The sequence below is a fragment of the Pocillopora verrucosa genome, chromosome 5 (genome assembly GCF_036669915.1).
Source record: "Pocillopora verrucosa isolate sample1 chromosome 5, ASM3666991v2, whole genome shotgun sequence".
In the NCBI taxonomy this organism is placed as follows: Eukaryota; Metazoa; Cnidaria; class Anthozoa; order Scleractinia; family Pocilloporidae; genus Pocillopora; species Pocillopora verrucosa.
In genome coordinates this window covers 21,463,236-21,479,528 of record NC_089316.1, presented here as the reverse complement: position 1 = coordinate 21,479,528, position 16,293 = coordinate 21,463,236, and the positions used below count along the sequence as shown (strand labels likewise).

Here is a 16,293-nt window from a genome sequence, read left to right as displayed (position 1 = left end):
TTTGCTTCAATGAGTAAAATGATACTACATTTGTCAAAACAAGCAATGTCCACCATGTAAATCCACGCAAAACTGTCACGAATTTTAACACCTTTGATGCATCACTTATCATACCTTGGCTTTGCCAACCGTGTTAATGAGCGATGTCGATGGGAGCTCTTCCAAAAGCATTTTGAAACCGTCTGAACGTTCGTAACCTTTTATTTGAGTTCATGAAAAATCAATAGAAAAAGTTAGCTACACAAAGGTCTTAACTTGGGTTTATACATTGATGAGGAACTATCGTGGAGATACCATATTAATCACATTGCAGTATAAGTGTCAAAGATGACAGGTATAATGGCTAAGGAGGGACAATACGCATAGCTTTCAACACTGAATATACCATATAACCTACACATTCCTATTATGAAATAACACATGAAGAAAATACTAAAATCAAAATCAAAGTAAATTATCTGAATTTTTTCCTATTTTCTCCACAGTTGTGTCTCACGTAACCAACTTGACTCGTTAAGCCAATGTATCACTTTCGGTGAATCCATTAAGGCAGGTCACATTCTGAGGACAGGGATTACTAGAAAACGAATTCTGCAGGGATAGATTTATTTCTTGTAGCGTTTTAACATAAAAAAGACCAAAAAAAACAAAAGAATATGCAATCGAGTATTATGAGAATTAACTTCATTCTCATGTCCTCTATCCAGATCCCCATACTTCTGTAACCCAGTACATATATTCTTCTTGGGGTTTAAAGTCATCAGGATATTGGGTGTGGTCTGAATCACTTAGTTGACAGGCTAATAATCTATGATATGATGGTTTTATTGTTATTATTATTATTATCATTATTCTTTGGGGATTGAGAGTGAGGTTGTCGCCATTAATTGAAAGACATTGGTTTGAATTTATTTTCTTCTTTCTATTTTCGAAACATTTAAAAGTTTAAAAAATTAATAGAATAGGAAAGAATCAAAGGATGCATCCTGCAAGTCTGCGCAAGTTGAAGATAACATAATAGAGTCGATAAAAAAGAAGTCTTTATAATCACTATTTTACAATAAAATACCTTTAAGTCCTTTTTATTGTAAAAAGGTTGCCTGACAATCAATGCAAGGCAAATTATCAGAGGAGGCAAACAGGCATAGCAAACATCCATGTGAACCAAACAGCGTCAGGCTCGGTAACTATTTAACAAATAGAGAAGCCTTGATTGGGCTCTGTTCTGTTGCAAAATGTATAAGCTCCATGAAATATATATGAGCCTAAAGAAAATATCTGATCATCAAATCGTCGTTGAACGGTTCTTAGTGATCGTTACAAGTTTTATTTGCAAAAATGTTGTTTGCATACACCTTCTAAGGCCTACAAAAATCACCAACGAGCAGAATTTGAATTAATACGCTTTTTTTCCGGTGGATTGGGTTACTTTTGGGCTGTCCATTAACAATAAAGAACTGAATGACACTTTCAGTTGAAACATAAATTTTAAAAACCCATACAATGCAAAAAAAAACTTTAATTAATGCTTAAATTATTCCATGCTAAATAAAATAGAGATCCAAATCAACTATAAATCCACAATAGCGCTTTAGCGAATACCAACGAAAAACGCTTACTTCATCCAAAATGTTCGTATGCCTGTGCACGGAATATCTGTGTTCCTGTGTAGCAGGTGTTTTAAGGAAACCCACAAAGCTATAAATTAAGCCTGAAGGGAAACGATACCTAGAGATTTTAACCCAATTAATGAACACCACACGATTTTCAACGGATTTGGCCTAATTTAGACTGCATGGCTAACTGCATAATGAATTTAAGCTTGTAACGTTATGTATTCATTACAGGTGTAATTGGCAGTAATTTCTCTCAATCATAATCTCTATCAAAAACTCGGGCTTAAAACCCAGATTTTTGTTGTTATTTTAGGCCTCTCTGCTTTTACGGAATACCTTAGCCTTTCAACATTTGCAAAGTCAAAGTGCTATGACGAGTTTTAGGAGATGTTTTGTTATTGGTCGAATTAATTAATTAGGTGTAATAAACGATAAGTGGGTGACTTCTTAGTTCCGTTGATCCTCTTTATTGCTCTGTCACAGGTTAAGAATTAAAACATTAAGCTGTCTTCCAAATTGAACTATATCCGACAATTTCACGGACTTCTATCTAGCCTTTTTCCGTAAGTGAAATTTCGGAACAAGCGAACCGGAAAGCAACCACAGAAGACCCAAACGAAGGTTTGTAAACATACCAAGCGCCGTAATTTACATTATTATAACGTAAGCAGAGACGAAAGTCCTCACTCGCGCTCTAGCCTCTTTTTTTCGTGCGTTGCAGTAGCACAGAGCCCAGTAAAGGCTTCTCTATTTGTTAAATAGATACCGAGCCTGACGCTGTTTGGATCACATAAATGTGTGCTATGCCTGGTAGCCTCTTGTGATAATTTGCCTTGCAATGATCGTCAGGAAAAATTTTTACATTTAAAAAGGAATTTTATTGCAAGAGAGTTATCAAAGACTTCTTTTGTTATCAAACTCAACCATCGGTTTCTTCAACGTGCGCAGATTTACAGGATGCATCCCTTGTTTCTTTTTTACTTCATTCCTTTTTTGAACTTTTAAATCTTACGTTTATAAAGAAGAAAATTAATGCAAACGAATGCTTTTCAATTAGTTGCGACAATCTGACTCTCAATCCCCAAATAATAACAATAATAATAGTAATAATAATAATAATAATAGTAATAATAATAACTATAATAATAATAATAAACCATTATATCATGGCATACCAAGGGTACACGGTTGGGCATTACGCGAGGGCTTCAAGTGGGCTAGTAGATGTGAAGCCGCGTGAGCAAATAATTTACATTTCGCGTTTTGAGCAGGAAATCAAACTGGTGAGGTTGTAGTTAAACTGTAATTCTCAGTATTTTGCATTTTCTAACCAACTCGCAACAATACCGGCAGAGCTAACGCTCTGTCAACCGGAGGAAATTGTTATAATTCCACTTCGTGAAGAAAGGGTTTTGAGTGAAAATTGGCTGGAACGAAAGAGACAGAGCGACCAAAGAAAGCAAGAGGTTAAAGACGTAAAGCGAGTCAAGAAATACGCGCTGGAAAGTTGGAAAGGATGCTAAAAAAGGCAGAATACGGCGAAAAGAACGCGAAAGAGAACAAGAGAAGGCATACGTAAAAAGACGAATATCTAGCGAAAAGCGACGCGAAAAGGAAATACAAAGACCCCCGAAAATAGACTGAAAAGAGGTCATCAACAAAGAGAAGCGAACCATAAAGGATCCGAGGAAAAAATGGGGGTAAGTCGTTTCTTATCTAGGTTTTCTCTTACGCTAAGGTTTAAACCGTTTTTCACCGATTGTCGTTTAGTACTAGCTTCGGTTCATAATTCAAATCACGTTTCGGTAAAACCTTCCGCCGGCTCATCGCTTTTATAAAGTTTCAAAGTGTTCGTATTCTTTAAGTTATTTCTTGTCCCATTGTTTAGAATGTTTAATACACGCGTGGTTCTCGTGGTGTTAAGGGAAAAAAAGTTATCTTAAGGATTGGTTTTCAAATGATAGCGAACGGCGTGAACAAGTTTCTATCGCTTTCTCGTCTGTTAACTATCGCAGGTTTACTCTATTCATTTAAAAAATCGCACTTCATCGAAGACGTGTTCTTTTACCTTAAGAACGAAGTAATGGCCTCTCCCAAAATTGAAATAACATGAGACTGAGTCAGCGATGTTTATGTTTACATTAAGTCTTACGCGGTAAGAAAACTTGAACACCTTGTAAGGAATAGTATGGAGACCAAAATATGGTCGATTTACAACGACAAATATTTCGAAATATGAACATTTTACACGTATAATAAATAAAACTTACACATATCCTGTGTCTTCCATTGTAGTTTCTGGCGATTTCTGCCGTTTTAAGCTTGCTTTACTATCGCTGTCAGTCAGTGATGGTAAAATGTGTAAAATATTCATATTTCGAAATATTTATCGCTGTTCAAATTTTCCAACGGTTCCTCTCGTAACTTAACACCGAGTCACACAACAGGTGACGCTTTCATGAATTAATCGTTGGCTTTTTCTCGAGATGTGAGCTTGGGCCACCTATGGTCAAGCATCTGAGATTTGAATTACGGACCGCAAATGTATAGTGCAAACAAACTCACAGGTAAAGTGGAATTACTCCTACCGCAGGAAGGGTGAATTTCATTGTTTAGTCGTGGTTCTTTTCAGCGCTTGATTCGCTCGAACTTCAGGAAATATTTTTTTGTCATGAACATGGAACCACTTTCTCTTCGCTCACCATCTCCAGGCGTATTTAATGCTCGGGTTATGATGAACAAGCTTGCGATGCGATAATTTTTTCCTAATGCTTGAAACTGAAGAATCAATCTCTGAAACTGATAGTCATTAGTGGGTGTCTACAAAACGAAGACCGAAGACCGAAGACCGAAGACCGAAGACCGAAGACCGAAGACCGAAGACCGAAGACCGAAGACCGAAGAACGAAAAACGAAGACCCTAATTTTTTTTCCAACTAAAAAAAAGTTTGCAAATTAAGAAAATCGTTTCTATATTAAAAGCGAAAAAAAATCGTACATTCATTTCCAAATAAGACCAAATAACGCGCCCGCTCTTTTAATTTTCTAAGCTCTTTTAATTTTTTGCTCACTTGCAACCCGCTTTAACGGGGTCTTTATTTTTTTTTTAGATTCACACGGCGGTCCTTTACACAAACAAAGACCTCAATTATTTCGCGTCAATGGGTATCACACAAAGCGTTTTTAGCGAGGGTCTTCGTTTTATAGATTCACGGGTTTTTTTTCTACAATACAAAGACCCCCTTGATTTCGCGTCAATTGGCGTCTGACAAAGCGTTTTAGAGAGGGTCCTCGTTTTGCAGATTCAGGGGGCTTTTCTACAAAACGAAGACCCTCTTGACTTCGTGTCAATTGGGGTCTAACAAAGTGTCTTAGTAAGGGTCTTCGTTTTGTAGATTCAGGGGGTCTTTTCTACAAAACGAAGATTCCCGTTATTTTCACATCTGTTTGCGCTGAGGAACGCTTTGGCTTGGTTTTGTAACTGTCCGTGCCTTATTCGGGCAAAAAAAATTAGGGTCTTCGTTTTTCGGTCTTCGATCTTCGGTCTTCGGTCTTTGGTCTTCGGTCTTCGGTCTTCGTTTTGTAGACACCCAGTCATTACATTTTGCAAGAAGGATCTGAGGTGTGATCGTGTAATGAAACGGGTTTCTGGCAATTTGAGCTCAAAAGCACGCTGGTAATTCTTGCTTGCAGTTTTTCGAATTCAAGAGCAGTTTTTGAGAGTCCGTTTCTGTAACCTTCCTACATATTTTCTGTTGAACTTCTTAACTTACAATCTTGGAATTTCATGAGGGACTATGAACGATAAATTCGTATCGGTACCACGATTTCAGGAAGTTTGTTAACACATTATCACTTTACAATTCGTAAGCCATTTTTACAACCTGCTTGGATATTTTCTTTTGAATTAATTGAGTCACACCTTCGGAATTTCATCAGCAATTATGAACGATAAATCCGTATATGTAGAATATGAATGTTTGGGAGAAGTTGTGGTGGTAATAGACCCTGTTTTTTCTAGAATGCGTAGGGTTGATGATTGTAATGTGTATCTTTTAGCTTTCAAACTTTTAACTTTGTATCAATTGCAACTGTTTACCATATCTATTTCTCTGTACCCTAAGCCCTCAAAAGTTGAAGCAGGTTAGTCTATGACCTGACTTCCTTTGTTCGGAATTGTGTGATTATATAATTTTGCTGTGTAAGTAACCACATTGTAATATTAAATGTTATTATTAAGGTTGCTTGAAACATTCTTTCTTGTGTTTTCAATAGTGTATGGTGTTTCTTACCAATGCTCATAACCAAATTAAACATTTATGTAGGGAATTGGTCACAGGGTATGTGACCGTGTAATGCACAAAGCAAGAATATGAGTGCCTTAGCTAATTGGTTAAAAAATTAGAACAACAGAGTTCTGCAGGCCATATATTACTTTTTATCCTCTTCTGGATATTTACTCAACTGACATAGTCACTATCAATTTCATTCACTCTCACTGTCAACTGAGCTTGTGGAGAGATAATAAGATCAGTATTTCTTTTAAATGAAGAAAGGAAAGCCTTTCCTCTTACTACAGAAAGTTATTTTTTGCAGGAACAGATTTCTATTTTCATCTGCATGTGCGTGTGTTTTCATCATTAAAACCGGGATTATGACTACTTTGAATAGCTTGACTACGCGCCAAACAGATACAGGCAGTTTTTGTAAAAAAGTTTGCCTAGCTTTTTCATTAGAACACTTTCTTTTTTCAGAATCTTTTCTATCCGGCCTATGCCAACTTCCTAATTTTTTACCATATTTTCTATTCTTTTGAATATTCTCCTGGTATCAGTTTATATTCATGTAATTAAAACGATTACATGAAATCTTGCAGATGTATGACACACTATTTTTCCCTCTGATCCTCCTAACATTTTATCATGTGTAGGGATTGGTATTGGCTATAAAATTGTAGTCGAATTAAAGTCTTGAGCACAGCCCATGCATCTAATGTATGCAATAAAATATTGCTTCCTTCTTAAAACTAGTTGATCAGAATAAAAATGAACTACTAGGCCAATTTATGGCTTTTCGCGATGATACTTTCCAGGTTTAAAAAGTCACTTCGCCAGCTAAAATCCTCAGTTCCTTTCCCCTGACAGCCCAACCTCATCAAAACCTTGGCAACAGGAGCGATTAGCTAATTAATGGTACAAAGAAGTGAGCCTATTCCCTCATACAACCTCCTCAATCCTGTGAGCTTATTCTGGACGTGGTATTTCAAACATGGTGTATATGCCACAAATTTTCCACTTCCCTGACTAATCATTTCGTCATAGTGTTTACAAGTTGTGGAAAATGGTTGGGTTGAAATATAATACAGACTCGCCAGTAGATAGTCAAATGGAAACTTTTTACATATCAATAAAATTTATTGTTGTGTTTCATGTTAACATGTTGCAACAGCTCCACCTCCAAGTAAATTCAATTATTTCCAAACATGAGAGAAACCAGTTGGAACTTTTCAACCTCTTTAATATAGCCAATAACATTATGAAATCAACTTCTAAACTAAAGAAAAAACTTGATTGATGTTTGGAATTAATTTCTGTGATGTACAAATGAAATCCAGGTATTATCTCAAGTTTTTTAGAAATGCCTTAATCGTCCTTTAAATCAAAATTTCGCAGCGCAAGAAACATTTTGGGCAAATATCATATTTTATTTGCTAAGATCATAGACAGTTGGCTTAAAAACGCCTTTATTATATGCAGTTACAGTGGTTCCGAATTAAATAAATGAAAGAATCTAAAAAAAGACACTGCGTACTTCTAGCCAGAGAAAAATCGTGAAAACAAGAATAGCCAAAAGAAAAAATACGAAAAAATAACAGGTTTAAACACGAGTTGAAAATGACTTGTCTTATTAATTTCTACGCTTATTAGAGGTTGTCGAAAAGTTAGGGAAAAACAGAGGAGAGAGCAGTCATACCTGACAACTTCAAAAGAAGATATACTTGTGAGAAATGCCCATACGATTCTGGCGTATTATTTTAATGATTCACTTTTCTCACGTGCATACTCTTTAATCAACCAGTGAGGTCTTAATTCGAAGTAGTTTATCGTCGTTCCTTTAATTTTGGCTCATTTTCCCGAACCGAAATTATCAGTCACGCCCAATAGAATGTAATATCAGCTGATGTTGACATCATATACGACGCCTGAGAAAAAAATATTCCTTATCTTAGAAAATTTGATCAAAACATCAGAAACAATAATGAAGGTCCTCAGCTGTTTAAATGAACTACTCACTAACATACGTGTTGATCGCTTTGCAAGTTGTAAAGAGTCCCTCGGTTCCAGACCCCGTCATTTCTCCCTTCCCCCCCCCCCCCACCACCCTCAACTGGTCATTAAGCCCCTCCGACAGCCGGTGCTAAAGAGTTTTATCACAGTTTTCATTATAATGAAGGGCTGGAAAATAAACTAACAAGAGCTCCACTTTTAGGCTTGGTCGAAATCTATCAGAATGGATATAGGTAAAATTGAGTCTCAGAACGACATTTTTGCCTCACTATAATATAACATAATGGATATGTGTAAAACTGAGGTACAGAAAGACATTGTCTTCTCTCTATAATATATATATATATATATTCTATTATCACTTTAAGGAATGTTCAGGTTTGCTTTCTAAATGTCGATAAAGTTTACACCTAAAGTCTATATAGTTCATTTATGGCTATGACACTTGAAAGTCCTCAAAATGGTTGTTAAGCAAACAACTTTTATGAAAATGAGAACAATCTTCGTTAAAATGAACACTACCTAAGCAGAAGTGAAAATAAGGCCTGAACAATCCAGACCTGTGAGAGATTTGAACCCACGACCTCTGAGATACCGGTGCAGTGCTCTAAAAACTAAGTTAACAAGCCAGCCGAGAACTGGTCAACCAACACAATGACATATTATCACTAAAATTCTCGATCAAGAGAAAATGAGGATATGAAGGTGAAGCTTTGAGATATGCTAGTTGTTCTGATGCTATAATGAAATAGTCTCTTAAGTAGAAGTCTGTTTTCAACACTTCCCTGTGAAGATCAACCTCGATTTAATGTCCAAGTTAAACAAATATAACGTCCAACGCCCTGATTCACACTCTCAGTCTACTGATGTTTTTTCAGTTTGGTAGCTTATGGTTAGTTTACTTTACTGTAACGTTATCGTCACCTGACCATGACCTGCAGAGTTGTAACAACAATCATTCTGTTGGTTGTTTCCAGCATTGAATGATCCACCTCCACCGCCACAGGAATCAATCAGGTGTTTACCACTACCTCCCCCAGAGTACCCTCCTCCTCCTCCTCCGCCCCCTCCCCATCCCCAAGCCCCGCCTCCTCCCCCAAACCCACCGGTGGTATCGTTGAAACGGGTTCTCCCACCCACCCCTCCCTGAAGAAATCCCTTACCACCCTCTCCACCCTCTCCAACGGTTCCATTAAAATACGCTCCACTTCTTCCACTTGAACAAAAGCCGCCACCACCTCCACCTGAGGAAAAAAAATGTCAAATGGAAATTGATATAAGGATACGGTAGACCTTCGAGGGCCATTTTTTTGGAATTTCTTTTTTTTTTTTTTAACTTTGTTATTTGACATATAGTTTCCAAGAAAGATTTACTTAAAATATTGAGAAACACGCGAGTTATTTACAAAAATATCTTTGAACTGAATTCGTCAGCGGGCCAAATTCTGAATAGCCAATTATAACATGTCAACATAAATTACTCCCGAAGGGTTTCTAATAACAAAACATCTTGATCCTTGAATTTCGATTACGTAAAACATCTCCTGATTTCGGTTACACGTTAAGACCTTTGATATATGCCTGCGTTTAAGACTAGAATGAGAATAGAGATAGATGAAAAGGAGAAGGTTCCTTAGATGAAAGTAAAAAGAGGTCTGGCTGTCTTCATAAGAATTCAAGAAACTCGACGCGGAATGTCGAAACGGATAAAGGCTTGGGGTTTAAGCAATCTTCGCTGCTCGCAATAGATCAGCGACCATTAAGTTTTTCCGCGGAGTGTCCAGGCCGCTTTTAAGATAAAAATTATATAAAAAAGAGTTGAAATAGAAATTGCCGTTCAGCTGAATTTAACTATAGGTCTGTCATGGGTAACTGATGGATAGTAACCCGCGGAATGTGTTCTTGCTGAGAGTCTGTACAGGACGCTTCTGTGTTTCTATTGGCAGTCGGAACTGCATGTTTTTTTTTCAGTGTTGATATAGCTTGACATGTGGTCAACCAAAAAATGTCGGGAAAAGTTTCATAGCCAAAAAATGTCGGGAAAAGCTTCGTTTTTTCTTTTTGCGAATTTGCGACCTTCTTTGAACGAATTAATGAGGTATGTAAACTTCGCCATGACTGCTGTGACATTTGGTCCGTAAACTCCCAAGATGCGAACCTAAACCGTGTAATGAATATCGATGTTCAAATCTTTGGATGAAGCAGAATTTCATAATTTCTTCTCGGTTTTTAAAACGTTGATAAATCAAAGGAGGAGATACTCTAAGGAATATAAAAGTATTTGATGCTTGGATGGACACCGGGTGAAAACTTGAACTATATTTTGATACTCAAACAGAAACCAGATTGATAACGATACTGCCACCTTATGAGCACTAGTCTTGCAGAGATACCGGAAACGTGCGACTCGATTAAGTTGCTGCCAAAGCCACGAAGAGTAAGGAAACATGACAATACGTTTTTACCTGAATGGGAGCTATTATCAGCAGTCCGTGCACCATGTCCATTGCTCCCCCCTGACCATGATTTGTATCCAGGATTCCCTGCTGTTTGTGTGCTGGCGTCACATCCTCCATGACTTGAATTGACACTTTGTACCCCTCCCCCGCCTCCAGCTACCATCAAAGGTGTATTGGCTCCTCTCACTACAAATGTACCTCCACCACCTCCAGAAGACCACTCTTGCTTGTTTATTCCTCCTTCTTGACCAACAATTATTTGTATGACTTCACCCTTGTTTAGACGAAATGTTCCGATCATAATTGCTCCTCTTCCTCGGTACTGAGCACTGCTTTGAAATGGATCATACCCTCCTGCTGCTCCGATCGCTTCTATTCTGTAGTCACCAGTGTACGGCACATTCCACTGTTGAATACCGCTGGACAGTGTAACTTGTCCGTCATGATCCTGACCTGTGTAGTGGCTACCCAATGTCGTTGGACCATATCTTCCAGTGGCATTGAGATTTGTAAAAGCGGCTTGAAATGCTGAAGGATAAAAAAGTCTACTCGAACCATTTTTTCATATCACACGTTCTTTCATTTAATTGAGAAAGATAAAAATCTTGATATAATCTATTGTTATTTTTTTGTTTGTTTTCCTTTTCCCTTTTTATTATTATAAGTATTATTACTATTATTATTATTATTTTTAAACTCTGAAACTCTTTAAGAACGTAGTAGTGGAAGTAATAGAAAACATGACAGAATTTGTACATTTGGAAATTTGGTTAAACATATTCATGAAAATCTGGCTTTTTTCAAAAGGATACCATGATGCAAGCTATTTCAAATTATGGTTTGATCAACTTAGACACGAATTGTTGGTTATGAACCTGTGGCGTTGGTTGATGAGAATCTCATCAGTTTCCTTATAATTACTGTATAGACGTTGCACTGATTAACAATCAAAACATCTTTCATACTAACTGCAACTAAATCCTGGCTTGCATTGGCATGTGTATGAACCAAATGTGTTGTTGCAGCTTGCATTATAGTGACAACCGTGGGTGTCACTGATGCACTCGTTTATATCTGAAAAAAGAACAAAAAAGTAGATGATGTTAAACTATAATTATCTTCGAATGAAAGAAAACGCTCAAGTAGAAATAACTCTCTTGAATTCCAAAGGGTTTACTACTGAATTAGGCATCACTCAGAGGAATGGCTAACAACTCACATTATAATAGAGGGCCAGGTATAGAAACTGATTAATATGGAAAGACACAAAGTCCAGCCCATTCCACAGTTACGAGATTTTCGTACTTCACTCCAATGCTTTCCGGGGCTTTACAAAGAAAATTCCGTTTTGTTTGTTTTAACTATTATACTTATTAAAAAAAAATTATATATGAAAAGCTTCCTTTCAAAAAACCATTCATGGAGCACCGGAGCTGTTACAAAAATGAAAACACACTCATTTTACACACGTTATAGAAGTTAATACAAAAAATAAATAAATAAATAAATACATTTATAATAAAGTTCGGATATAACGCACGCTGTCATTGGTTGAAAGAGCGTGCTCTATGAGAGTATAGAGCATAGAACTGAGCTAAAGCTGTCACGCCATCTGCCAAATTGTACTATGTTCGACCTTTTCCGGGACTTCTTTTTAGCTTTCTTTCCGATAATTGAAAGTGAAATTTCGGAAGAAGCGAGCCGGCAAGTAGCAACAGAAGAACCAAAAAAAGGTTTGTTAACATACCAGGCGCCGTAATTTACGTTTTTAAAACGTGAGCAGATACGAAAATCCTCAAAGGAAAAACAAAATAGACATTCCAAGTTTTAAAGATTTTCACGCTCAGTTAGATTGCAAGCTTACTGCGGTAATAAAAATCAAACACAGCCAACACTTGTATAGTATATAAAGTTCAGAGTTCAAAAACAAAACAGAACAAAACAGAAATGATGAAAAATATAACAAAACTGGCATAACTGTTAAAAATTCATACTAATCATGACGGTGTCTGAGCAAATATGATCATGCTGAAGTCCATCGCGGTTCGCTTATCATGGCGATCTCCGGTCATCACAGTAAAGCAAGCCTCAGAAACTACATCGGCCGCCCTTTGAGCGAAAAAATAAGAGCTCGTTCTGATATCCTTTCGGATGTGTTGAGTGGAAAGTCACTTCAGTCACTGCAGCCGAGTTTTGCGGCGCTGTCATCCTGAGCGATCTTCATGTTCCGGTGAATTCGGCTGTCGTTCATTTAAAAAACTCTCTCCTTGAACAGTTTGTTTTCTACCTTGTCATGTGAAAAAACTCGCGTGTTTTTATGAGCCATAATTCGGCTGAAGTTCACTGAACATTTCACTTCAAGATTCTGTGTTAAAAACTTCAGGCAAAAGCGTTAAATTCGACCTGCCGAATTATTTTAGTTTGTAAACTATCGCAGATTGTAAACTTTGATGGTTTTTGAACTTTGATGGTTTGACACTTTTGACAGCTTTTGTCTTGTACAGCCAATCAGATTATTTGAACAATTCTAACAATGATTCTGATTGGCTTATTTTAGCGTGCTCTACGAGAGTATAGGGCATGCTGACGACACTGTTGTTCGCTTTGGAAATAAAGTTTGTTTTGAAAATTGAAAGTAATGCAAAGGGAATTTAACAGATTCTTTATTATAAAACAAATAGAGAAACCTTGACTGTGCTCTGTTCTGTTATAAAGCACTTAGGAAGCGGCTAGAGCACTCAAGAAGTGGGAAGAAACACTCGACTACGTCTCGTGTTTCTCCCTACACTTCTTTCGTGCTCTAGCCGCTTCCTAAGTGCTTTATAACAGAACAGAGCACAGTCAAGGCTTCTCTATTTGTTAAATAAACAAATTTAGGGAAAGAGAGTTCTCCCAAAGAAACTGATTGTGTGAATTAATTGATTTTTATTACCAACTAATCGTACAAAAGAGGAGAGGACCAAAAAAAATTCAGAATAAACTTAAATACCGAAAAACAAAGTTCTTTTTTTACCTTGTTCACATCTTTCTCCCATGAAACCAACCTTACACATTGAGCAAATGTATCCCTTGTCAGTATACCCATTAATGCAGGTCATATTTCGAGGACAGGGCTTGCTGGAGCACGTATTCTACAAGGACAGATTTATTTTCAGAAATATTTTTAGTATCAAAAATAAGTAAATAAACATCATCGGGTAAAATCCATTTTTTCCCGTACCTTTGAAGCCCAATACAAATATCCTTCTTGGGGTTTAAGGTCATCGGGATGCTGTGTGTGATCAGAATCACTCAGTTGACAGACCCTTAGGCCATTCTTGTCGGGTGGACCAATGTTCACAGACACACAGGAATTTTCCATCAGGCATCTATTTTTGCAGTCGCTATAGGGCTTAATTCCCATGGTTAAATAGATTTCTTTAAAAACGTGGCGTTGCAAAGCATGTCCTCCAAAGGATTTCAGAAACATAAGACTTCGGCAACCATGGTCTGCAAGGGATTTGCAAAATAAATGATTACAAGTGTCACTGACATTTTTAAACAGGAATTTCTTTAAAATTGATGGCATAAACTTCGAGCATATATCACCAAAGCGTCCAAATTACAGACGAAATTAAAAGAATCTGAATGGTCCATAACGATCCTTATACTTGAGTGACTAGAATGATTTCTTTGCTACCCATAAACTGAGACGATTTGTCTTTCTCGATGAGCATAAAAAATGTATGCAGGAAGAGGGAGTTTTTGACGAAAGTAAACAAGCTACTTGTTACCAAATACAAAATACTCTGTAGAATAGACCCCTAAGTGATTAAAAATTCATTTGAATAAGTGAAGTGAATATCGCTTTTTGGCCGGCATCAATTTTTCTGTAAAAGCTAACAAAATATTCAAAATCTCTCTAACAAAGAAAACTAGAACAAGAGCTTAATGGAAATATTAACATAACATTGTCATTGCTAAAAGTTTTTTTTTTTGCATAATACCTTCTTGCGAGCAGCTGAAAATTGATCGATTTTAACAATTTGTCCTAAATCATTGACTGGCGTAAAGTTTTATCAATATTCCGGCTTCTTTTAGGTGCGACTGAATTGCAGGCGACCTTATAGACAATGCAATTAGAGTTTTTAAAAATAGAAACTACGAAAAAATTCCAAATTAATTTGGATTTCAAGGCTGGCAGAGTAAGGTTAGCATTGAAATAAAACACAGATATGAGTGTTCAAAAGGTAAGTAGTCTTTCCCCTTAAAGAAATCTGATGTAATATTTCTTTAATAATGCCAAGAAGATCATCTAGTGCAATTCTGAATCAAAGTTGGCTCCTACCTTTGTTTCCTTTCATGAAGCAGTGAGGCCACGCTCCTAACGGAGCACTTAATAACAACAGAGATAAAAATGAAAAACTGTAACCTTCCATTGGTCGCTTAGTCACGCATTATCAAAGTTTGCAAACACTTAGAAATATCCAGCACTGAGAAATCGGACTTCCAGGCCGTTGACCGAATGTTTCGCCATTTTGTTTAACCAGAGATTGATAAAGTTAATTTTTAGACTGCGACAGAGCCGTAAAGACGATCAGCGGAGCCAAGCCTTGAGTGGGAAAACCATCAACAACGCATGCCATGTATTCAGACACTTGCTTAGTGTTTAATTTCATCTAAATAATTAATTCGACTGATAACAAAACCTAAAACTTGTCATAACACGTACACGCGAAAATTCAAATAGTTTGAAGAATCTTTGCAAATGTTGAGAGGCTTAGGTATTCCGTATAAACAGGAAGACACGAAATACCAACAAAAATCTGAGTTTTAAACTGAAGTTTTGATAGAGATTATAGTTTGGAGAAAAATTATTGTCAATTCACCTGTAATGATTGCTGATCTGCGATACAATCATACATTTTTAATTAACCTTCTCATGGTGTTAAATATTTTGCGCGCAGATTCTTTTAAGTTCATCGTTCCTTAAGTATTCAATAAGAAGTACTCCAGGTAGATGATTGGCATACAATAATTTTCAACAAATGCAAACCTTCCGCGGAGAAATCTCAAAAACCCTCAGCGTTCTTCCACTATAGCCGTTTCAGGTGTCCCGTGGCTTCGGCACTTTAAAATCTCTATGGATGGAATCCCGTAAGGCTTAATTTAAATCTTTTTGTGTTTCCTGAAAACACCTGCTACTGTTACGGGAAAATTTACTGATTTTCCCGTGTGTGTTATTCGGAGCATATTTATTCGTATACTTGCTTAAGAAGTAACTGGTGTGAACTGCTATTGTTACACAAATCGCAATATTTGAATAAGGACACAAAGGAGCGGAAAAAAAGTCTCTTTGAAGCTAAACAAAAACTACTTAAATATTCCATCTGTTTCTACGACGGAAAGAATCTCAAAATTAAAAAGACGGATGCAATAAACTCTAGGCGACTATGAGAACATTCTCGAAGCGCTAACCAAGCAAAAAATACATCGAACTCAAGTTTTTTTCCAGCTCTTAAAACTGGTTAAAAAAGAAAACTTAAAAACCGCGACGGAATTGGTGAAGGAGTACATGAAAAACCCTGAGGATTTTTAACCGTGTAAAAGTACAAACTCTTGTAAATAAAATGCGAGTGAAACTTATATTTGTGTCATGTCTTGTTAGTTGTAGATTTATTTGATGATGGCAAAAAGAAAGAATGATGATGTGGAGGAAGAGCATAGTATCTCAGATGACCTATTAAATCAACATTATGATGAACTTGAAAAACAACAGTATGGTGGGGAAATATCTGACGATCAACTCAATGAATTGTATGATCAATTGGACCAACAACAATTGGATGCCCTCAATATAGACTTTGGTGTGGAACAATCAGGTAGCGCTCTCTTTAACTTTGAATTTCAAAATGCTGGATTCCCAAAAAATTGGAAAAAGACAGCGGATAA

General features: G+C 36.8%; 1 protein-coding gene across 1 annotated transcript; it reads right to left on the bottom strand.

The window, feature by feature from the left end:
* Window positions 1-8,707: 8,707 nt before the first annotated feature.
* LOC131775063 (leukocyte tyrosine kinase receptor-like) lies at window positions 8,708-13,767 on the bottom strand. Its single transcript, XM_066167669.1, has 5 exons — window positions 13,583-13,767; window positions 13,376-13,493; window positions 11,332-11,436; window positions 10,369-10,890; window positions 8,708-9,147 (listed from the first exon to the last, which is right to left on the bottom strand). Exons 1-5 carry the CDS (start codon window positions 13,763-13,765, stop codon window positions 8,807-8,809), a joined length of 1,269 nt encoding a protein of 422 aa, XP_066023766.1. The 5' UTR covers window positions 13,766-13,767; the 3' UTR covers window positions 8,708-8,806.
* Between the last annotated feature and the right edge of the window lie 2,526 nt (window positions 13,768-16,293).